Genomic DNA, 23,294 nt, shown 5'->3' with positions numbered 1-23,294 from the left:
CCTTTCTTACCGGTTCTCATTTTTCTGCATTCCCTCCCTTCCCTTACAAGAAGGAAGAGACCTGAAGACCAAAATAGGGCAAAAACTAAAAGTAGGACGTGAAGAATATATATAGTCTCTGGAATTGCTGCAGGAAATAATCCGCTGGAATAAGGTTTATGCCCTTTCCAGACGAAAAATCTTACAGATGATCTAGTCACATCCCCTCATGCTGTAAATAAGGGGATGAAGACTCCCGCTGCCCTGCTGAGCCTCTCGGTAGAGGCCGTGGCGGCCCTTGCTGGGCCACCTTCCGGGAGCACACGTGCTCATGGACCCAGGGCGCCTTGCGCATGGTGGACAACCTAGAAATATTGAAACGTATGAATGAAAGACCTGTGAGGGTATCCCGTGGCACAGGAAGCCTCCTTTGGTTTTACTGAGGGGAACCCTGAGACCCTGGGGAGTAGGCCTGGGTCAAGGTCAGGGACTTCCATGCCCAGGCCAGGCTCTGCCCACCAGACACTTCCCTTTTCCTTTTGTGGCTTTTGGGGCTCTGATCTTCATCGGGCCTGGGTTGGCCATGGGCTCATAAGGAACTTTCTAGAAGAAACAAGTTGCCCGCCTCCACCAGGTTCTGGGAGATCCCCATCTTCCTTAGTAACAAGAGCCACAAGTTGTACAGATGCAGAGAGTGACCCCATGGGTCACTTCAGGACTGCAGCCCCCAAGCCTTTTCCTCTCTCTGTGTCGCAGCTGGATCATCATCGCCTCCACCGTGGTCACCATTGTCATCGCCTTTGACCCGCTGGGGGGGAAGATGGCTCCGTATCCCCCTGCGGGCCCCCATCACCTGGATAGTCATGAATCCAACCAGTTACTTAATGGCCTCAAGACAGCAGCTACAAGCGTGTGGGAAACGAGAATCAAGTTCCTGTGCTGCTGCGTCGGCAAAGACGACCGTACTCGAGTTGCTTTTTCGAGTACGGCAGAGCTTTTCTCAACCTACTTTTCAGTAAGCCGACGGGGTGTGCTCTGGTCTCTTTCTTCTGTTTAAGTAAACACTTCTTTTGAGAAGATGAGTTCTCTGCATTTTGAACCCTTCTCCGTGTTGACATAAAACACTTCCTGAGAGTGAGTCCCCTGTGGGGGCGGCGGGTGGAGGTGTGCCCTGGGGTGAGCGCCCAAGCGCTCCAGGGAGCAGGGACCCAGGGCCCTGCGCTCACAGACCCCACGCCCTGGTCGGCGCACCCTTGTGTTGACGCCCGTCTGTTACACAGTTAAGATTTTGAATTAGTTCTTAAGGAACTAAGTAGTGGAACCTGTACATTTTGAGAATCATTTGCCCGTCTTTTCCTACATTCTTTGTCCAGCTGGTTCTCAGCAGATGCCAGGTCCCGGCAGTGTCACGCCTCCGGGGTAGTATCAGACCCTGGTTTCTTACAACTTTATGGCATGATGGAAATGATAGATGATTCTCTTTTTAAAGACAGTTGCAATGCAAAAGGGTGTCGTGGTTCTAGAGCAGTTTCTTCTAGAGCAGATTTGGAAACATTTGTTTTTCTTTCACATCCAATTTCTCTTATAATGATCTCTGATAAACTCCTATTATGTTCAGTACTGCAACCAAGTGAGAGAGAGGAGTTCTCTTGAGGTCGTGCCCACCTGCCAGTCTTTTTCTCACCTCTCTGTGGTGTCCAGACCTCCCCTGTTCAAGGCTGGCTCCGTAACCAGCAGCCTCCACGTAGGGATGAGAGAAGTGTGTCCCCTAAATAATTTCAGAGGAGCACTTCACACTGGTCTTAAGATTGTTGAATAAAGGAGGAAGAGAATCTGGCTATTCTTAGAGGACATCTTAACCTGCATCGTGGGCAGAACCGATGGCTTACGTGGCCGAGTGGCCAGTACCTGGTTTCCTGTGGAGTCCCATCTGCTCCGTGTCCCTCGTGAAGGAGAGGGTCAGGTCAGGCTCTGGACACTCACTCTGTTGCTTTCCTAGTTTGAGGGTCTTTTTGAGGCTCGTTCTGCCCAGTGAGTATAAGTCCAGCCTCATACATCTCTGCCGTGGGCTCTTTCAACAAAACCTTCTCAGCATCTTGAGCAGGAAGAGTGTAAACCTGGGCCAAAATCAGACGTTACTCCAAAGAGGGCGAACTTACCCATTTACTCACCCACTTTACAGGCGATGTGAAGTAGATTACAAATAGCTGACTCACTTGACGTGAAATCTGAGAACAGAGATCAGTAAAATATTTACATTCTCGAGCAGGTTTGTGTGAGGGCAGGATAGTGGGAGACACGAAGCTCACATGCAGGAGTGCTGAAAGGGAAATATTTTTAAAAACACCTTTTCACGTGTAACTGTATGTGTGTGTGCATGTGTGTGCGTGTGAACTGCGTAAAACTGGACCCTCGGGAGCTCGTTGGCTCGTTCCCGCTGGGTTTATGATAAGCCGCTGTGGTTTCCCACCCAGGACACGGACCTGGTGCCCAGCGACATTGCAGCAGGGCTTGTTCTTCTCCATCAGCAGCAGGACAACATCAGGAGCAGCCAGGAGCCTGACCAGGTGGTCAGCCATTCCCCGGGGCCCTCCCAGGTAAGCCCGTGTCTCTGTTGAGTTGTACAGTTTTGACATTTACACCTACTGGTAAATTAAAAAAAAAAAAAAAGCAACAGTTTCAGGAGCAGTTGATTGGAATCTGATTTGTGGCTTTTGCTAGTTGTGGTTTGTCACCTGTCCGGTGAGGCATGTCCTCATCACCTGGAGTTCAGGTAGAGGGAGCCCATTCCTGGCCCCTTCACCACCCATTGTGGGGTTTTTTTTTTTTTTTTGAGATTCTCTTTTAGGAAATTGGCTGTTGTCTGCATATCGAAAATTCCCCCTGGGGCGGGACCTGGTTCTCCCAGAGTGTGTCTGCTCTCTTCTCTGGGTCTGGGGAACAGATACAGTTCAACTTTGCTTGATGATTGCTTTCCCGCCACAGACTTCTGTGCTTTGCTTTTTTTTTTTTTTTTTTTGCGATACACGGGCCTCTCACTGTTGTGGCCTCTCCCGTTACGGAGCACAGGCTCCAGACGCGCAGGCTCAGCGGCCATTGCTCACGGGCCCAGCCGCTCCGCGGCATGTGGGATCTTCCCAGCCCGGGGCACTAGCCCGTGTCCCCTGCATCGGCAGGCGGACTCTCAACCACTGCACCACCAGGGAAGCCCGACTTCTGTGCTTTTGAAAGAGAAAATTGCATATAGATTGTGTGTCTATCTCTGCACCTAGTTCCCAGCAGCCCATTTGTTGCAGTGGCGTCTGCACCTGCATCCAGTAGGAAGTCACAGGCTTATTTCACCAGGAGTCAGAAAAGTCATTAGGGATTTTTGCTGCTAACTTCTGCATTCTCCTAAAATGAGGGGTTCATCTGTCTGTATTTAAGGACCAGTTTTCCCAGTGGAAGTCCTCCGAGAGGTCTATTCCCTGAAGAAAGAAAGGGAAGAATCAGGAATTTGAGTTCAGGTTTAAGATCATAGTGTGTTCTACTATTTATCAAATAGATAATCCACAAGGACCTACTTTGTAGCACAGGGAACTCAATGTCTTGTAATAACCTATATGGGAAGAGAATCTGAAAGAAATAGTATAGGTATATGTACAACTGAATCACTTTGCTGTACACCTGAAAGTAACACAACATTGTAAACCAGCTATACTCCAATATAAAATGAAAATCAAATAAAAAAAAAAGATCATAGTGTGTTGATCCTCTCCTTAATGGGTTCCCCTAAACAAAAAGCTTTTTTTCTTCTCTTACAGGAAGCTGATTTGGATGCAGAATTAGAAAACTGCCATCACTATATGCATTTTGCAGCAGCTGCCTATGGGTGGCCTCTCTATGTTTACAGAAACCCTTTTACAGGGCTGTGCAGGATTGGTGGTGACTGGTAGGTCGGCACGGTCTGAGGCCTCCATCCTCATTCCACTCCGGATGTTGCTTGCTATGGTGTCCGTACTTTATTTTCTAAAAATAATCACATTTCCCTGTTTAAAAAAACTTCCTATTTTGAAATATTTCAAAAACCGCAAGAGCAGTGCTAAGAACGCCCATGTCCTTTATCTAGAATGACCAGTTGTGACTCAGTTTGGTCCCATGTGCTGTATCACTCTCTCCATAAATACGTGTTTTTCCCCCCAGAACCATTGGAGATTCAGTTGCGGGCATCATGCCCCTTTACCTCTAATTACTTCAGCTTGTATTTCTTAAGAACAAGGTCTTTCTTTGCCATAAATTACAGCACAGTTATAAAATTCAGGAAGTTTATCATTAACCATTAGCTATTCCAGTTTTTCCAGTTGTTCCAGTAACACCCCTCGTGGCACATTTTCTTCCAGTCCAGGAGCGTGGATTGCATTTAACTGTCATGTCTCCTTAGTCTCCTCCAGTTTGAAACAGTTCCTCAGTCTTTTTTTTTTTTTTAATCTTTCACAATATTGACATTTTGAAAAGGACAGTCTGGGTATTTTGTAGGCTGGCCCTCACTTTGCATTTGTCTGGTGACTTCTTCACGATTAGGTTCAAGTTACACATCTTTGGCAGGAATGCTCCGTGCGGAGCGTGCATCCTTCTTAGTACATCGTACCAGGAGACACCTGATGCCGGCTTGTCCCATTCCTGGTGATTTTAGGGTCTCTCCTATCCTTGTTGGTTTATTTTTTGAATATGTAAAGCATTGATAAAGAAGTCAGGCTGTAGTAAGACGTGTACACAGAAGTGTCATTTAAAGGCCACTATACGTTCGCCAGACTGAGCTGTGCAGACTTTCAGCGGGCGCCCTCAGGTTTGTTAGGGAACGGGACGGCAGGGTGGGGTCTTCCTCGGTACGTGGCTCTGGTTGGCGCGGTAACGCCTCTGCCCCCGTTTTAGTTGCAGAAGCCGGACAACCGATTATGACTTGGTTGGAGGGGATCAGCTCAGCTGTCACTTTGGCTCCATCCTGCAGACGACAGGGCTGCAGTACCGGGATTTCATTCACGTCAGCTTCCACGACAAGGTAGAGTGAGCAGTGCTTCCTGACTTCCTCTGGGCCTTGGAGTCCTTCGAGATTCTGGTGGAGGTTATAAACTGTTCCCCCGGAAAAATGTGCGGAGACGCATACACAGACACATACTCACCTCAAGGTGAGCGCACTGTCTTCGAGGTTCACAAACGCTCTTGAGGCCCCCCCAGGTTTAACATAAGATGGGGCAGAAAGTCTTCATCAGGGGGACTATGCTGTGGAGAGACTATGCTGGGTTTCACCTGAGCCCATTTTTAGTGAAGAACAATGAGTTGCACTTGGCATTAATCCCACACAGGTGTCCGGGGTTGATCAACCCTCGTCTCTGGGTCTGAGCTCCGTCCTATTAGTGCAGTGCAGTGGGTCTCACCCTTGGGAGGGTCCCAGAATCGCAGGGCTGGTTAGTGAACCTGCGGAAGCCAGTCCGTCTGGCGTCAGGGACCCGTCTGTCCTGCATTGCTTCGTGGCTCCCCACATGGTCCTCACAGGCACCGGGAGCCCAGAACCTGCAGCCAGGCCCAGCGGCTCTCACATCTGCTGTCTACTGGGATCTCCTGGGGAGCTTTTATACCTCAGAAGCCCAGGCCAGACCCCAGATGAATGAAGTCAGAATCTGTGGCGATGGGACCCCTGCTCAGGAGCCCCCCACGGCTCCAGCGCACAGACAATTCAGGGAACCCCTGATGTCCTGTTCTTGACCCCCCTGGCTCCCAAACTGCTGCATTTTAGACTCACCTGGGAGGTGTAAACGTCACACCCCGTCCCACCGAGATCAGAACGTCCAGGATCTTGTTTGCACGTCCGCAGTGAATCTGGTGCCCAGCAGAGCGCAGCAGCCCGTGCGCCCTATGCTGCCCTGTCGCTGAGCCGTGACGAGAGAAAGAGCGGGTGGGGTTTAAAGGTGGTGCTTTTCCACGGAAGGCTCGTGGCTGCTCTGGGGGCTCTTTCAAGGAGCCCCCCACAAGGGCATCAGTAGAAGCCCCACTCCTGCGGAAACCAGGGCGGTGAAGTCGGCAGCCTGTCCTCTCCTGCTGGCTCCAAACGCACGACCGTTCACCACGCACAGGTGGCCGTCCCCGTGGTGTCACACCAGCCGGAGGACAGCACACCATGCTGTCCTCCTTAAAGATGAGGAAATGGGGTCGAAGAGAACTTGAGACATTTGCTTGGGGTCCCACGGCAGGTTCTGATGCAAGTGGGTGCTTACAGGGCCCAGAGCCTGTCACCCGCGGCTCGCGCTGACCCAGAGTGGAGGCTCTGGGCTTGCCCACTGAGATAGCTCCATCCCCTGCCCCTGAGGGTAAAAGGGTCTTGGGTTTAGAGAGCCTTTCATCACTGAGAATCAGAAGTCCCACTGTCTACTGAGAATGAGCAGAGATGGGGATCAGTGCACCCCTCCGCGCTGTGCTCAGAAGCGCTGTTTGTTAGACGCTCTGGGCTGGCCCAGCTGTGTCCGCAGACACCTGTGCTTATGCTCATTCCTCTCTCCCAGGTGTACGAGCTCCCCTTCTTAGTGGCCCTGGACCACAAGAAGGAGTCGGTGGTGGTGGCTGTGAGGGGAACCATGTCTCTCCAGGTACGGAGCCTGGCGCGCTGGCCCAGGGACCTGGGGGCGGGCAGTCAGCAGCTCAGACGCCAGGAGACCCAGCTTTCCTGGAACTGAGGGGAAACCTTCGTAAGTGACAGCCTCAGACACAGGGAAACACCGGGCGTGGAAAACAGGGAGGCGGGTCCAGGGCTGTCAAATACTCCCTTTGAAAAAGCAGATAAAGCCATTTCCTTTTAACCGAGAAATATTGGAAACTTAGACGCTGGCAGGGCTGGCCTCTCCTCCTCCCGGGCGGGTGCCCGCTGGATTCCCTGGGCCCCCAACCCGGGTGACCGTCCCCTTGAATTTTCTGCACCCAAAGCCAGAAAGAACAGTAGGTTAAGTCATGCAGTCCAAAGTCAGCCCACTCTTAGGTACCCCCCACCCCACTTCCCCAGTTCCCGTTGGGGGTCTCAGCCAGCCCGACGCGCCTGCCTCCGGCTCCCCTGGCCGCTGCTCCCCCGGTGCCATGGGAGCCGGCACTGTCCAGCCCCACCTAGCGGTCGCCTCCCATCCTGCTCGGTCTCTGCCCCACGAAGACACCTGGCGACTTTCTTCTATCCTGTGTTGTGCTTTTTGGTCTCTTCTTGGCTGTTCCTCAGTCTCATTTCCTAGTTCTCTCTTTTCTCCTGACCCAGGAAATGAGACTCCACCCTCTTCTGCTTCCCCCGCCCCGCGCCCCCCATCCCCCACCTTGCGCGGGCCGCCTTGCCCCTGCCTCGCCAGGAGCCATCTGGGTCTGCCCGGGCCCCCGCTCCTGGGTCTGCTCTCCCGTCAGGGCACCGCCCGCCCCAGTAACCATGCGGTGCCCCCTTGCCCACCAAGAAGCTGCAGAGCTGAAGTCGTCTCTGGCTCTCTCCTCACTTCCTGCCCAGTCTGTCGCGTGTGGTCCTGCCCGGCCCCTCTCTGGCCCGTCTCCTCCAGTCCCAGCACTGCAGCCCTGGTTCTGGTCCCAGGCCTCTCTTTCCTGGGCCAGCGACAGGTCCTCTACCTCGGTCCCTGCCTTTCGTCTCGCGTCCTCCCAGTCTGTCCTTTGTACTGTCCAGAGGACTCTTTCTAGAACATGGTCAGACCTGCCACTGCTCGCAAACCTCCAACAGTTCCCGCTGCGTTTTATACACGGTTCCTGGTTCTCGTTGAGGCTCTGTCGGCACTGTGGGGCACAGGTCCCAGCCCTGGCAGCGCCAGAGCCACCTTTGGGGCCCCTCCCCCCACAGGTGGGCCTCCCCGGGTCCCGGGGACACACCAGCCTCCCAGGCTCTGCCCGCAGCCCCTCGATGCCTCTAGAGTTGAGTGCCCGTGAGCCCAGCCCACCGCCCGCTTCCCGTGCTCAGATGCCTCTGCCCTGGGTCCTGCTGCTCCCCTGGGTGAGGATGCCGGCCTCTGTTCTCTGCTTCCTGAAAACCAGCTTTTCCATCAGGCTCTGGCTCAGGCCACCTCCTCCAGGAAGCCCCCCGTGCCCTGCAGCGCTCACCCCTCCTCTGCTTTGTGTGACGTGTCTCTTACCCTCCCTTAGGTTTCAACCATCCATTGACTGGGCCCCTGGAGGACGGGAACCGTGCTTTGCTCAACACTCTGGCCCAGGGCTCTGTGCTTCGTGGGTGCTTAGATGCTGTGTGCAGGGAGTGGGGGCAGAGGGTGCGTCTTAGACGTGTCCCCTCCCCAGTCTTCATGTCTGATTGCGCCGTGGGTCCCTCAGGAGCTTCCTGGCCACCTGGCATCTCTCCCGAGTTCAGGCACCTGGGGTCCAATTCTCAACAGCCTGACCCGGGGGACTGTCCCACGCAGCCACCCTCAGCTAGCCCAGCCCAGCTGACGGCCTCTTCCCACGCACTGTTTCCAGGACATCCTGACGGACCTGTCAGCAGAGAGCGAGCAGCTCGACCTCGAGTGTGAGGTGCAGGACTGCTGGGCACACAAGGTAGGAGCCGAGGCCTTGTGGTCTGGAATGTTCTGTCAAGGGGAACCTCGAAGGCGCTGGAGTATTTTCAGCTCGGGGTCTCCCGCGTTAACGCTGCTGTGCGCCAGGTGCTGTCCAGCAGGACTTCTCACCACAGCCCTGAGGTTACTTTTGGTTTTTTTTGTTTGTTTGTTTTTGTTTTTTTGCGGTATGCGGGCCTCTCACTGCTGTGGCCTCTCCCGTCGCGGAGCACAGGCTCCGGACGCACAGGCTCAGCGGCCATGGCTCACGGGCCCAGCCACTCCGCGGCATGTGGGATCTTCCCGGACTGGGGCACGAACCCGCGTCCCCTGCATCGGCAGGTGGACTCTCAACCACTGCACCACCAGGGAAGCCCTACTTTTGTTTTTAAGAGAAAGAAGCAGGTTCATAGAGATTGCATCACTTGCCAGTAGCTACACAGTTACCGGAACAAGTGTCAGAGTCGGCATTTGAATGCTTTTCTTCCTGTGCAATTAAAGTAGTACTTTCTCATGGTGAAAAAAAGCTTTAGTGCAACACAGTATGGGCAGACCCTCCCTGAGACGCAGACGCTCAGCACTTTCCTGCATGTCACTGCATTCTCTGCATATGTCACAACACCGAGTTCCTGTTTCACTGTTACTGTGCTGGGAGGGGGCACGGGCTGCATAAGCTCCTCCCAAAGGGATGATGGGAGGAGCACGGCCTGCTCAGAGCAGAGTTATTTCCCTCCACCAGCCTCTGGGAACCACCATTTTACTGTCTGTGAATTTGCTTATTTTACGTTCCTCATATAAGTGGAATTATACAGTATTTGTCCTTTCATTACTGGCTTATTACACTGAGCACATGTCCTCAAGCATCATCCATGTTGTAGCATGTGTCAGAATTTCCTTTGACTTTTGTAAAATTGCCATGAGCATGGGTGTGCAGATAACTGTTGGAGTCCCTGCTTTCAGTTCTGGGGGGAATATACCCAGACATGGGATTGCTGGGTCTTCTGTTATTTCTCTGTTTAACTTTTTGAGGGACCAGCAAACTGTTTTCCAACACAGCTGGACCATTTTACATTCCCACCAGCAAAGAACGCGGGTTTCCATTTCTCCGCATCCTCATCACTTTTCTTTCTTTTTTTTTTTTTGAACATAGCCATTCTAGTGGCTGTGAAGCGCGTATCTCACTGTGGTTTTGATTTGCGTTATCCTGATGACTAACTAGGTCGTAGAGCTGAGCGTTTTAACATTTGAGGGAAAGTCTGGGATGATTCCTTCCCTAAAGGTTACAGCGGCTGCTTCTGGGGAGAAGGATGTCGTGGGTGGAGGGCAGTGGCCTTCCACTATTTTTATACACTTCGTGTGGTTTTTAACCAAAACATGTATTACTTCTGTAGTAATAGTTCTTTAAATAGAATGCTTAATTTTTATAAAAGCACGTGTTATTGCCAGAGTGCAGTGCTGGTAATTGAACCCCAGTGTCTTGTCTGGACAACTTTTTTTCCTTCCAGGTTTTTTTGTTATTGTTGATTCTTGGGTTTTTGGTTTTTTCTGTGCCTGGACACTTCAGGGAAGAGCCAGAGTGGAGGCTTTTGGCTTTTGTTCTGCCGCCAGTTAGGAGCTTGACAGTCCTGGGAATGTGAACTTTTTTCCTTTATCTCTTAGCTGTCTTTTCATACCTCAATTCACTGACAAGTCCAGTTTAACTGGGTGTGCATGAAGAAAAACAAATAAGAAATTTAAAACTTATTATAGAGACGCATCAACTAGCCAAGCACAGAATACCCTCAGAGCCCTGTGGGCTCGGCTGTGGCTCTGGTCTTAGAAGAATTTGGGCCGCAGTCCAAGGCTTTGTGCCTCCACAAGCTGTGACCCTGCAGGCCTGGCCGGCTCTCAGCGGAGGCCTCCTCCAGCACCGTTTCGTTCAGTGACAGCTCTTGCCCTCCCACCGGGAAGACAGCTGCTCAGGGCCTAAGGGCATGGACTGTTCTCTGCTCTTGGCCTCGGTACCGAGTTTTGGCTCTGATACTGTCCACGGTGGTTGGAGTTCAAAGCTGTGCAGCTGAAAACGGTCTTGGCGTTTCACCTGTAACACTTGTGCCAGGGAGACTCACAACCGGCCGAGTTGTGGTCCAAATGCCGAGTGGCTCTGGCTGCCCAGAACCAGACACGCGGTAGGTGCCTAATAAATGTTGGCGGAAGTCGGCAGCATCGTGTGGTAGGAGGGGGAGGAAAGGGAGATCTGGCGGTTTGTCCAGAAGTGCCGTCAGACTGTGCACAGCATGTTAACCCTTCAGACCTCCTGGTTTCTCACATACGAGGCCAGGTTCCGCATTCTGCTCACAGGGCTATAGAGCTATTGAATCAGGAACTTGCAGCAGCTTTAAAGAGGAGCAAAACAGTCTCCCGTCTTATGTGGGATTTCTCCCACTTCATCCTGTTGGAGGTTGGGCTGCAGGGGCCGGTGGCCAGGCCCGTCCTGTGTTGTCATGCAGGAAGCACTCCGAAAATGTTTTTGGTTGACAGGGTTGTCTCTCCTCCATGGGAACTACTCAGTTTTCAAGAAGTCTGTTTCGTGAGATAGCTGTATTTGTTAGGAAGTTTTACATTCTATTTTTGAAATTAAACCAAAGCCTGACCTCTCTAGAACTCACTTCCAATGGTTTTAGTTCTGCTTTTGCAGGAACAGTGGCTACTTAGTCACTGTCACTGATTCAGAACTTTACATTTTAACATATTTGTAAAAGATCAGCCATTTATAATCTAAATGTGATGGACCATGGGGACTTGGCTAAAGTAAATTGTGGGACGTCCATGCAGCAAAATACCCTGTAGCTACAGAAGAAGCCTTAGAAATATCCATTGACGCGGAAAGATGTTCCTGACGTCACCTATTCGCTCATGGAAATATTTTTTGAGCCCCTGCCTCATGCCAAGCTCTGTGCCAGGTGTCGGGAATACAGCAGTGAGCGGTAGATGTGCCCACTGATCCCAGGTTGCCTTTCCTGTCTGGGGGGACAGAGTCACCGATAGGAGACACCGTGTAGGCCTGCCCTGTCTGACAGTCACCAGCCACCTCTGTGTCTCCACTTTCAGGGGATTTCTCAAGCTGCCAGATACGTTTACCAACGACTCATCAACGACGGGATTTTGAGCCAGGCGTTCAGCATTGCACCTGTGAGATTTTAATTCTTCTCTTTCATTTTCTCTGCCATTAGCTATTTGTTTTCTTAACCTTTACTCATTCCGCATTTGCCCCCTAGGAATACCGACTGGTCATCGTGGGGCACAGCCTGGGGGCAGGCGCCGCGGCCCTGTTGACCATCATGCTCAGAAACCCATACCCACGAGTCAGGTGTTACGCCTTTTCCCCGCCCAGGGGGCTGCTGAGGTACTTGTTTGTTTTCTTTCCTGTAAGGTGCTACTCACAAGTCATTTGGTCAAAACTGGTCTCTTATCTGCAGGTTAGTTAACAATCTCTCATCCTCAAGAGAAGTTTGTTTCAAAGCCCTGTTTGGTTGAAAAAAGACTGGATAGCTTTTCACAGGTCTCTCTAACCATAGCTTTGATTTGCTTTGATTTTTTTAAACTGAGGTATAATTATATTAGTTTCAGATGTACAACATAACGATTCGATACTTGTATATGCTGTGAAATGATCATAATAAGTCTAGTTAACAGATAGTTACAGAACCATTTTTCCTTGTGAGGAGAACTTTTAAGATTTACTTTCTTAGCAGCTTTCACGTACGCAGCACAGCATTATTAACTGCAGTCGCCATGCTGTACGTTACATCCCAGTAACTTATTTATTTTATAACTGGAAGCTTGTACCTTTGGACTGACTCCTTTCACCCATTTCTCTGCCTCCCCTCCCACCCCAGCCTCTGGCAGCCCCCAGTCTGTTCTCTGTATTTGTGAGCTTGGTTTGTTTTTTCAGTTTTCACATATAAGTGAGATCCTATGGTATTTGCCGTTCTCTCTCTCATTTCACTTAGCATAATGCTCGTAAGGTCCATCCAGGTTGTTGTCCACCCACAAATGGCAAGATTTCGTTAACCTTTTATTTTATTTTATTTTTTATTTTTTGCGTTATGCGGGCCTCTCACTGTTGTGGCCTCTCCCCTTGCGGAGCGCAGGCTCCGGACGCACAGGCTCAGCGGCCATGGCTCACGGGCCCAGCCGCTCTGCGGCATGTGGGATCTTCCCGGACCGGGGCACGAACCCGTGTCCCCTGCATCGGCAGGCGGACTCTCAACCACTGCGCCAACAGGAAAGCCCCTCGTTAACCTTTTATGGCTGAATAATATTCCATCACACACACACACACACACACACACACGTGTCTTTGTCCATTCATCCGTTAGTGGACACTTAGGTTTCTTCCATGTCCTGGCTATTGTAAATAATGCTGCAGTGAACATGGGGGTGCAGGTATCTTTCAAGTCAGCGTCTTCATTTTCTTTGGATAAATACCTAGAAGTGGAATTGCTGGATCATCACATGGTAGTTCTATTTTTAATTTTTTGAGGAACCTCCATACTGTTGTTTTGTAGTGGCTGCACCAGTTTACATCCCCACCAACAATGCACAAGCATTCCCTTTCCTCCACATCTGGCCAGCGCTGGTTATTTCATGTTTATCTTTTTTGGATAATAGCCATTCTGACAGGTGCGAGGTGCCGTCTCGAGCTTTGCATTTTCATTTGATTTGCATTTCCCTGATGATTAGTGATGTTGAGCATCTTTTCACGTACCTGTTGGCCATCTGTATGTCTTCTTTGGAAAAATGCCTGTTTAGATCGTCTGCCCTTTTCTTTTGGACACGCGGCATGTGGGGTCCTAGTTCCTGGACCAGGGGTTGAACCCTGCAGGGGTCACGCCCCCTGCGGTGGAAGCTCGGCGTTTCAACCACTGGACTGCCAGGGGAGTCCCCGTCAGATTGTCTTATTGCTATCGAGTTGTATGAATTCTTTATGTATTTTGGTTTTAACCTCTTATCAGGTATATGATTTGCAAATACTTTCTTCCATTCAGTAAGTCGCCTTTTCATTTTGTCAATGGTTTCCTTTGCTATGCAAAAGCTTTTTAGTTGGATGTAGTCCCATTTGATTAGGCTTTTGTTGCCTTTGTTTTGGGTGTCAAATCCAAAAAATCATCACCAAGACCAATGTCAAGGAGCTTACTGCCTATGTCTTCTTCTAGGGGTATTCTGATTTCAGGTCTTATATTCAAGTCTTTAACCCATTTTGAATTAACTTTTGTGTATGGTGAAATAGTGGTCCATTTTTCCCAACATCATTTATCGAAGAGACTGTCTTCTCCCCACTGTGTATTCTCAGCTCCCTTCTTAATTAATTCACCGTAAGTGCATGGGCTTATTTCTGGGCTCCCTGTTCTGTTCCATTGATCTATGTGTCTGTATTTATACTAATCATCATACTGTTCTGATTACTCTAGCTTTGTATTATATTATGAAATCAAGGATCACTATATCTCCAGCTTTGTTTTTCTTTCTCAAGATTGCTTAGGGCTATTTGGGGTCTCTTGTGCTTCCATATGAATTTTAGTGTTGTTTGTTCTATTTCTGTGAAAAATGCCATTGGAATCTTGATTAGGATTACATTGAATCTGTAGATTTCTTTGGGTAATATGGACATCTTAGTAATAATTCTTTTAATTCATAAGCACAGAATACCTTTCCATTTATTTGTGTCTTCAGTTTCTTTCATCAGTGGCTTCTAGTTTTCACTGTGCAGGTCTTTCACCTCCTTGGTTAAATTTATTCCCAGGTACTTTATTCTTTTTTTTTTCTTCAACATTTGTTTGTTTGCATTGGGTCTGAGTTGTGGCACACTGCATCTTCGTTGTGCTGCATGGGCTTCTCTCTAGTTGTGGTGCATGGGCTCTAGAGCGCACGGGCTCAGTAGTTGCGGAGCGGGCTTAGTTGCTGCGCGGCATGTGGGATCTTAGTTCCCTGACCAGGGATCAACTTGCGTCCCCTGCATTGGAAAGCGGATTCTTAACCACTGGACCACCAGGGAAGTCCTATTCTTTTTGATGTAATTATAAATGGGATTGTTTTCTTAATTTCTCTTTCTGATAGTTTATTATTAGCATATAGAAACCCAAGTTTCTGTATGTTAATTTTGTATCCTGCAACTTTACTGAATTTGGTTACTAGTTCATTTTTTGAGTTTGAAAATTATTTTTCTTTTCTGATTCAACATACTTAATCCTGTATAATCTTTGGCCTGATGATAGAAGAAATCTGTATGACCATTAAAAAAAAAGAAATAAAAAATGAAAGGGGTAAAAATTAAATTTGTATCCATCGTAGAATTTTTGAAAAATATAAATAAGTGGAGAGGTCAGGATCTACCCAGAAATCATCATTGTAACTATTTAGGTTTGCTTTCTTCCAGCTCTTTGTGTGTGGATATGTGTTTTTCTAATACTCTATATACATTATATCCTTAACTATTCTTTGAGAACATGTTTTTAAGTTAACTTAGTTTTCTGTCATCTGGTTACACCACTTTTATTTATTCCCATACTGATATTTACATTCTTTTCATTTTTTCATTATTATAAATCTATCAATATCTTTATACATAAATATTTGTGTACCTTTAAAATTTTTAAAAGCTCTTTTAATATTAAAACACATATTTATACATATAAGACACGAAAGTGACTTTTAAAAATAACTGATTGTTTTTATTCAGTGAAACAAAGATAAAACATGTTTTTGAGGGTAATAAGCAAACATCCATACAACTTGGATGCATTTTGCTGTGTGAAAGAAACCTGACACAAGAGACCTTACTGTGTGATTTCACTTATATGACATTAAAAAAAAATTTTTTTTTAATAAATTTATTTTATTTATTTATTTTTGGCTGTGTTGGGTCTTCGTTGCTGTTTGCGGGCTTTCTCTAGTTGCGGTGTGCGGGCTTCTCATTGTGATGGCTTCTCTTGTTGTGGAGCATGGCCTCTAGGTGCACGGGCTTCAGTTGTTGTGGCACGCGGGCTCAGTAGTTGTGGCTCATGGGCTTAGTTGCTCTGTGGCATGTGGGATCTTCCCGGACCAGGGCTCGAACCCATGTCTCTGCACTGGCAGGCGGATTCTTAACCACCGCACCACCAGGGAAGTCCCTATGTGACATTTTAGAAAAGACAAAACTATAACAACAGAAAGCAGATCAGTGGTTGCCTGGGGTTGGGGATGGGATATTGCAGAAAGACACAGGGAGCCCTGGGGGGGGTGATGGAAATGCTCTACGTCTTGATTGAGGTGGTTGCTAAACAATTATATACATTTGTCAAGAGTCATCAAATTGTACACTTACAATGGGTGTGATTTTACTGTTGTAAATTACACCTCTATAAAGCTGATTTAAAAATAGTCACATACCTCTGCACCCACCCAAGTGGAGAAATGAACGTTGCCGGTGCCTTAGAGAGTCCCTGTGTGTCCTCTCCTTTCCTGTTCACAGGGAATCACTGTCCTGATCTTTGTGAAAATTCTTCCCTTGCGTTTTTTTAAATTAAAAAAAAACCCGTTTTTAAATTTTTGGCCGCACTATGCAGCCTTGCAGGATCTTAGTTCCCCAACCAGGGATCAAGCCCATGCCCCCTGCAGTGGAAGCACAGAGTCCTAACCACTGGACCGCCAGGGAAGTCCCTTCCCTTGCTTTAAAAACTAGTTTTACCACCTGTATACATGTCTCTACATAGTTTGGATTTGCATGATTTTGAAATTTAGAGAAAGGGAATTATACTTTGTTATTTTTTTTCCCACATTGTTTGATGTCTGAAATGTTATTGTGTAAATTCTCGTTATGTTTCATCATGTATCACAAATTATCTGTTCTGCTGGTGACGGACATCGGGCTGTCACAGACGTGCTGGGTCACGGAGTGTGCACATGCTCGCGCTTCGCGTGTTGTGGCTGCACCCATTCACACCTTACCGGCAGTGTGCACACCTCTCCACATTCTAACACTTAATAGTGTCCAATTTGAACATTTTTGCCAATCTGATGGGCGTGCAGTGATGTTTCATTGTTTAATTTGCATTTCCATGATGAAGTTGAGTCTCTTCATATTTTTATTGAATTTCCACTCATGAAGTTCCTTTTGCCCATTTTTCTATTGTATTGTCTTTTTTTCTCACTGGTTTGTATATATATTCAGTACATCAGTTCTTTGTTGGTTCTAAGTATGTGTTGTAAATATACTCACTCCTTGATGTGTCTTTTTACTTTCTTTGAGTCGTCTTTATCAGTTCTTAATTTTAACATTGATTAATTTGTCATTATTTTTGGCTGTGTTGGGTCTTCGTTGCCACGTGCAGGCTATCTCTAGTTGCAGCGAGCGGGGGCTACTCTTCATTGCCGTGCGTGGGCTTCTCACTGCAGTGGCTTCTCTTGTTGTTGTGGAGCACGGGCTTCAGTAGTTGTGGCATGTGGGCTCGCGAGCCCTAGAGCACAGGCTCAGTAGTTGTGGCACATGGGCTCAGTAGTTGTAGCTCACAGGCTCTAGAGCGCAGGCTCAGTAGTTGTGGCACACAGGCTTAGTTGTTCTGCGGCACGTGGGATCTTCCCAGACCAGGATCGAACCCGTGTCCCCTGCATCGGCAGGTGGATTCTTTTTTTTTTTTTTTGCGGTACGCGGGCCTCTCACTGTTGTGGCCTCTCCCTCTCCGGTTGCGGAGCACGGGCTCCGGACGCGCAGGCTCAGCGGCCATGGCTCACGGGCCCAGCCGCTCCGCAGCATGTGGGATCTTCCCAGACCGGGGCACGAACCCGTGTCCCCTGCATCGGCAGGCGGACTCTCTACCACTGCGCCACCAGGGAAGCCCGGCAGGTGGATTCTTAACCACTGCACTACCAGGGAAGTCCCAGGTCTTCGTTTTAAGAAGTCTTTCTCTGTCCCAAGGACATGGAGCTAGTCTCCTATCGTATCTTTTAAAAGCCTTTTAGTCTGACCTTTCACCTTTACCTAGGTCTTTAATCTATGTTTAATTCGGGGTTTTTTTGTGTACAGCATGAGGTAGAGATTCAGTTTCATCTTCCCGCTCACACCTTGAGTGCTTTATATCTCAGCACTGTTTATTAAGAGCCCATCCTTCCCCTACTGCTGACCTGCAGTACCACTCCTGCCCTGTGGGAGGCGTCCATGCTCACTCTTCCCCTGGCTTCGTCTGACTCTGCTGATGCCATACTGGGTTAAGTACCTTAGTTGCCTACCCAGTGCTGACATCTAGTAACGCAAATCCCCATGCCTTTTACTTTTTCAAGAGAATCTGGCCAGTGAGTTGCTCTACCTGGAATCTCTTACTTCTCTTCCCCTTTAGAGGGTGGAGAATAGAGTGGAGTTCTGTGAACACTGACCTCTTCCTAACTTGGTACAGTTACTTGCTTTCTCTTGGAAGCCTTCTGTGGGCAATATAATCACCTTTTTTTATTATTATTATTTCAGCAAATCCCTTTATGAATATTCTAAGACCTTCATCGTGTCACTTGTTCTGGGCAAGGATGTGATTCCCAGGTGAGTCTGCTGGATGCCCTGCCTGGGCTTGGGCTGGCGGGAAAGGCAGAGTTCTGCCTCAGTCTGGTCTTTTGCTCAACAGGTTAAGTGTGACCAACTTGGAAGATCTGAAGAGGAGAATCTTGCGAGTGATTGCTCACTGCAACAAGCCCAAGGTAACTCGGTGAGGCGGGGGGGGGGGGCCCGGAAGAGGACTTGCAGGGGTTAGGGCCTCCCCACCAGACGTTTCTAAATTCAGAGCCTCATAGCGCAGGGCACTGATGCTGCTAGAAGCTCTTCTACCCCCGGCACAGACTGTTGGCTGCTGCTCTGCAGAGGATGCCTGAGAAGCAAATGGCTAAACCATGCGCAGGGAAGGTGCAACTAGAACATACTATACTAGAACCATCCCTGTTTGGTTAAGTGATTTGTTTTTTGTCATACTTAGTCCTGTCGTGACTAACAGCGTGCTGATGCTTTTGGTCCCAAAGCTTATAAAACAAGGCCGCCAGATACAGAGTTTAGGAGGCGCTGGTATTCCTGGGCTGTGGAATATTACAGTCGTTATGAATATAAATGCATTTGTATTTACCAGTAGAGAAAAATACCCATGATGTTTTGAAGAGTTTTTTTTTAAAAACGGCAGGATTAAAAATGCTTCTTAGAGGGCTTCCCTGGTGGCGCAGTGGTTGAGAGTCTGCCTGCCGATGCAGGGGATGTGGGTTCGTGCCCCGGTCTGGGAAGATCCCACATGCCACGGAGCGGCTGGGCCCGTGAGCCATGGCCGCTGAGCCTGTGCGTCCGGAGCCTGTGCTCCACAACGGGAGAGGTCGCAACAGTGAGAGGCCCGCGTACTGAAAAAAAAAAAAAAAAAAAAAAAAAAATGCTTCTTAGAATATAATCCAAGGCAGGGGTAGGTGACGAGGTATATATATAGCTTTCACCAAAAAAAATACACCAAAATGTGGTTTTATTTAGATAACGGGACTAGAGATGATTTTTCACTTAACATCTTTGTTTTGTGACATTTTTTTGTGTTTTTGTTGCTAATTAGAAAAAAAAATTTAATTTAAAAATAAACTTCCTCCTTATCAGCTATACTCCCCCCAGATTAAAAAAAAAAATTCGTATCTAATGTCTTTAAGGGTAAAGGGTAAAACTGGTTTACAGAATTGCCTAAAAAGAATTAAGGGTAATTTTTCCTCAAAATCTGCCTGAATTTGGTTTTTAAATATTGCTTCAAGTGTGATGGCGTCACTGCCCCAGAGAAACCTGAGTTTGGGCTCCTGACCTCCACACTCCTAAGGTCCATGTTGAAAAACAAAGCAGCCAGGCTTCTGTGCTGTGGGGTTGCCGCCACCAGCTCACGGGTCGCAGGAGGTCTCTGGGGACCGTGAAAGCCTCACGGAGTCACACGCATGCCGTCTTCTCGGTCTCGCCCTCAGTACAAGATCCTGCTGCGTGGGTGCTGGTACGAGCTGTTTGGAGGGCACCCCGAGGACCTGCCGACGGAGCTGGATGGGGGCGACCTGACGCAGCCTCTCCTTGGGGAGCGGAGCCTGCTGGCGCACGGGTCCCCGGCCTACAGCTTCTCCAGTGACTCCCCGCTTGAGTCCCCCACCAAGTACCCCCCTCTCTACCCTCCCGGCAGGATCATCCACCTGGAGGAAGCGGGCACTTCGGGGAGGTGAGTGCGGCGGGCCTGAGGTGGTCAGTCACCCGCCAGTGGTGAAGGGAGGCTCACGGGGGTGAGACCTGAGGAGATGCTCGGCTTTTCCTCTTTCAGGTTTTCCTGCTGTCCTGCTGCTCGGTATAGCGTGAAATGGTCACACGAATCAGAATTCAGCAAAATACTCATCGGCCCAAAGATGCTAACAGACCACATGCCCGACATCCTGATGAGAGCCCTGGACAGCGTGGTGTCCGACAGGGCCGCCTGTGTTTCCTGTCCGACTGAGGGAGGCTCCAGTGTGGACGTGGTGTAACCAGGGCACCTGGGAGCTGCTCGGGCCGTGGACACCGCTCTTGTTCCGACAGTGACTTAACACCTGAGTGATTCCCACGATGCCAATACCTGGCTGTCCATCGATCGGATTTCAGTGGTCTCCTAAATGACTGAGTAATTTGAGAAATACTTCTGACCACAATATTCACACAATCAGGAGCCAGGAGGGCACTGAGGTGACGGCCCCCCCCGCCCCGAGACTAAGCGGGCGTCACGCCCTTTCCCGTAGGCCTGCTGATTCCCGGGAGTCCCACAGCCAGGTTTAAGGCCCTAATGGATCTGTAGGCGTCCCCCCCTCAGGCCACCTTTTCAGTGACAGGGTTCTGCCTTACGAGTTGGCACACAGGTGTGCAGTGTATTCTGCAAACTGGACTTTCCTGCCTGCACAAACTCAGTATCAGTTGCGAGGGTGCAGACTGGGGTCTGTCATGGGTGACATTAAGGGAGGGTCAGCCCTGAGTTCTGACTGGGAATCAGACGAAAGCAGGTCGGGGAAGCAAGCAGAGACTGATGCTCCTGCCCTCCGGGTGCCCCGTGCCCTGTTCACGCCGCTTGCTTCACCAGCCTCAGGGTGCTGGCCCAGTTCTCGTGGGATACTCGCGGAGGTCGGCCAGTGGATTCAGAGTGAGTTAAAAAAAAAAAAAAAAAAAAGCACTTACATATCATGAGTGCCTGCACAGCCATGAACTCTTCCAGTGGGTGTTTCTGGGAAGGTCTGTTTTACTGGGTAGTTTTACAACAGTCCTGTTTTAAACATCTTTTTTCTGTCCACTGTAAACAACAAAATGGAGTCTTAAGTTTTCCTGGAGCTCTGGCTAAAGACGGAAGATTGCCCAGGCGTCTGACTGCACTCCACCCCCGATCCAAACCCTGTAAAATGACGGTAATGGGATTCCTTTAGAAAGCATAAACCCACAAGGACGGGGGGGAGAAGAGACAGGACAAATGAGATGGCCAGAGGTAAGGGGACTCCTGGATGAAGTGGGGAAGGAAAGACAAGGATAAATCCGGTCTACAAGCCAGATGCCCCAGGCACCTCGGACCCGGGCGTGAAGCAGACAGCGGGGGACCGGCCAGAGTGACAGCTGGAAGAAATCTGTCTCCTCGCTTGCTTCAGGGTAGAGGGGGCGCTGGACACCAGCGCAGTAGAACAACTCCTCCCACTTGGCTCCCAGAACCTTCAAGAAGATGCTCCAAGGAAATCAGACCTCTAGGGGTACCTGCCCCCTCAGGGCCTGGTAGCTGTCACAGCCATACCACCTTAGCTTTTGAAAACCTGTAAAGGTCTCTGACTGAAATGCCGTGGTTAACATCCAACTGCTACAAGTTTCGTTTCTAAACATAATTCCTGTACGTTCCTAGTGGCAGAAAGGAAAGTGATCCCAGCACCTTGAACCACACTGCCCTGGCGTGACCCACCTATGTGCTCAGTGTCCGGTCTGCTTTTTAGTTTTCAGTGTTCAAGCACGAGCCAGGGATTGCCAGACACTCGAGGAACAAAGAACCAAAAGAAACAGACACGGGAGAAGCTACATACAGCTTGGGAACAGACTGCTGCAACCACAAAAACTGATCCACAAGGCTGAACAATAGTATTTAGAGGAAAAAGAACTCCTGGACATGAAAAGTATAAAAAATGAAATCAAAAGCAGCTGGGAAAGGGATACCTGAATAATGGGAGACAAGCTTCCAGACAGAACAAGCCCACCAAGCACAGGGTACGGGAGACAAAAGATCCACCCAGGACATGAAGACGCAGGGCAGACCCCATAAGACGTGGAGATAAACGTACCGCCCCCCTGCAGTGCAAACAGCCAAGACGACGGGGAGATCTGCCTTCAAGAAGCCGAAGAGGAGTTACTTCCAGCCTGGAATTTCAGACCCAGCCAAAAAGTATCAGGTTAGAATGAAGTTATTTTCAAAGATACAAGTGCTCAAAAACATAGATGACCCACATACTTCTCAGGAAGCTCTTGGAGAATGTGTCCATCAAGGTGAGAAAGTAAATTAGAAAACAAGGAGTTAAGACGTAGAAAGTAGGGAAATGAAAACTGATGAAACACGTGATACATCCGAATGTCCTGAGATTTAGACAACAGGTGGAAAAGTCACAGTTAAGTTAATCAAACACACAGAAAACAAACTAGTACTCCAAAAGAAACCAAAGTTGTGCAGGAAAGGCAGATTCTGTTACTACATGGCTCAGCCCTGAGCATTTACGTGGCAGTGGTAATGCAGACACTGAGTATCAGCGCCAACCCAAACGACTGTACTGAAGGGGTGGGAAAGATGTGTTGAGGCTGGGGTTACAGCTGGTTAAGAGCTACTGCATCCCCACCGGGGAGGGGACGTCATCGGCGGTGGCTGGAACTGAAAATCCAGCGGAGCACACAGCTTAGCCTGAGCCCCGGGGAGGGGAGGGGCTGACAGCTCAGTCACCAATGGCCAGTGACTGAATTGAAGCCTCCAGAAAATTCGAAGGGACCTGGTTTGGAGAGCTTCCGGGTTGGGGAACACATGGAGATGTGGGGAGAGCCGTGTACCCAGGGAAGCGCCCAGCCCTTCCTCCATACCTTGCCCTCTACATCTCTTCCGTCTGGCTGTTCCTGAGTTACATCCTTTTATGATAAACCAGTGATCTGGTAAGTAAAAGAGAAAAAAGCAAGCATATGCTTTAGACATGTGAAGACAAGTATGAAGAATTACCTAAGAGAACTCAAAATGGGTGCCTCTGGGGAGGGTGCGAAGGGGGAAGACTGTTTTTGTAGCAAACCTTTAGATTTGGTCTTTAAACTGCATCATTTATCTTTGGTTAAAAAAAAAAAAAAAAACTCTTCCAAGCAATAAAAAAGAAACTTTTAAAAACTGCTTCTAACATGAACTGTTCATAGTGTAAGTTTAGGCTCCAGAAAGGATCTTAAAGTCATATCGTCAGTCTCCACCTTACCAGGCTGCCAGCTCGGGTTCCAACATCTGCATCTTCAGCCCAGAGCTCTGGCCCGAGATGCTGACACACGTCCCCGCGTGGACATCACATGAGTCTCGCCAACATTCGCCAGGTCTCAAACCGAACGTCACTCAACGCCCCCTCTTTGTTTGCTGGTTCCTCCATCTTCTCCCCGTAGAGGGGCCGCTCCCTGTCCCCACCACCATGAAAACATGCGTTGGAAATGAACATCCAACGACCCAGGGTTTTACAGGGAGGCAAACACATACCCCAGCAGGTGGTTCC

The 23,294-nt window shown here is 49.1% G+C and overlaps 1 protein-coding gene across 2 annotated transcripts in view; it reads left to right on the top strand.

Moving 5' to 3' along the window:
- Positions 1-23,240, top strand: part of DAGLB (diacylglycerol lipase beta) — a 33,143-nt gene extending 9,903 nt beyond the window's left edge. The window contains exons 4-15 of one of the 2 annotated variants that reach the window (XM_081255966.1): positions 736-994; positions 2,454-2,576; positions 3,783-3,910; positions 4,891-5,017; positions 6,516-6,599; positions 8,455-8,532; positions 11,622-11,702; positions 11,789-11,916; positions 18,010-18,078; positions 18,161-18,233; positions 19,503-19,744; positions 19,844-23,240. In XM_081255966.1, the coding sequence (XP_081112092.1) occupies positions 736-994; positions 2,454-2,576; positions 3,783-3,910; positions 4,891-5,017; positions 6,516-6,599; positions 8,455-8,532; positions 11,622-11,702; positions 11,789-11,916; positions 18,010-18,078; positions 18,161-18,233; positions 19,503-19,744; positions 19,844-20,042 (1,591 nt within the window). In that variant the 3' untranslated portion in view covers positions 20,043-23,240. The remainder of the gene's footprint in view (positions 1-735; positions 995-2,453; positions 2,577-3,782; positions 3,911-4,890; positions 5,018-6,515; positions 6,600-8,454; positions 8,533-11,621; positions 11,703-11,788; positions 11,917-18,009; positions 18,079-18,160; positions 18,234-19,502; positions 19,745-19,843) is intronic. The other variant, XM_081255967.1, reaches the window with a different exon arrangement.
- Positions 23,241-23,294: the final 54 nt, after the last annotated feature.

The sequence above is a fragment of the Mesoplodon bidens genome (genome assembly GCF_964165515.1).
Source record: "Mesoplodon bidens genome assembly, chromosome: 15".
Lineage (NCBI taxonomy): Eukaryota > Metazoa > Chordata > Mammalia > Artiodactyla > Ziphiidae > Mesoplodon > Mesoplodon bidens.
The sequence above is the reverse complement of the archived record's forward strand: the minus strand, read 5'-3'. Positions and strand labels throughout refer to the sequence as shown.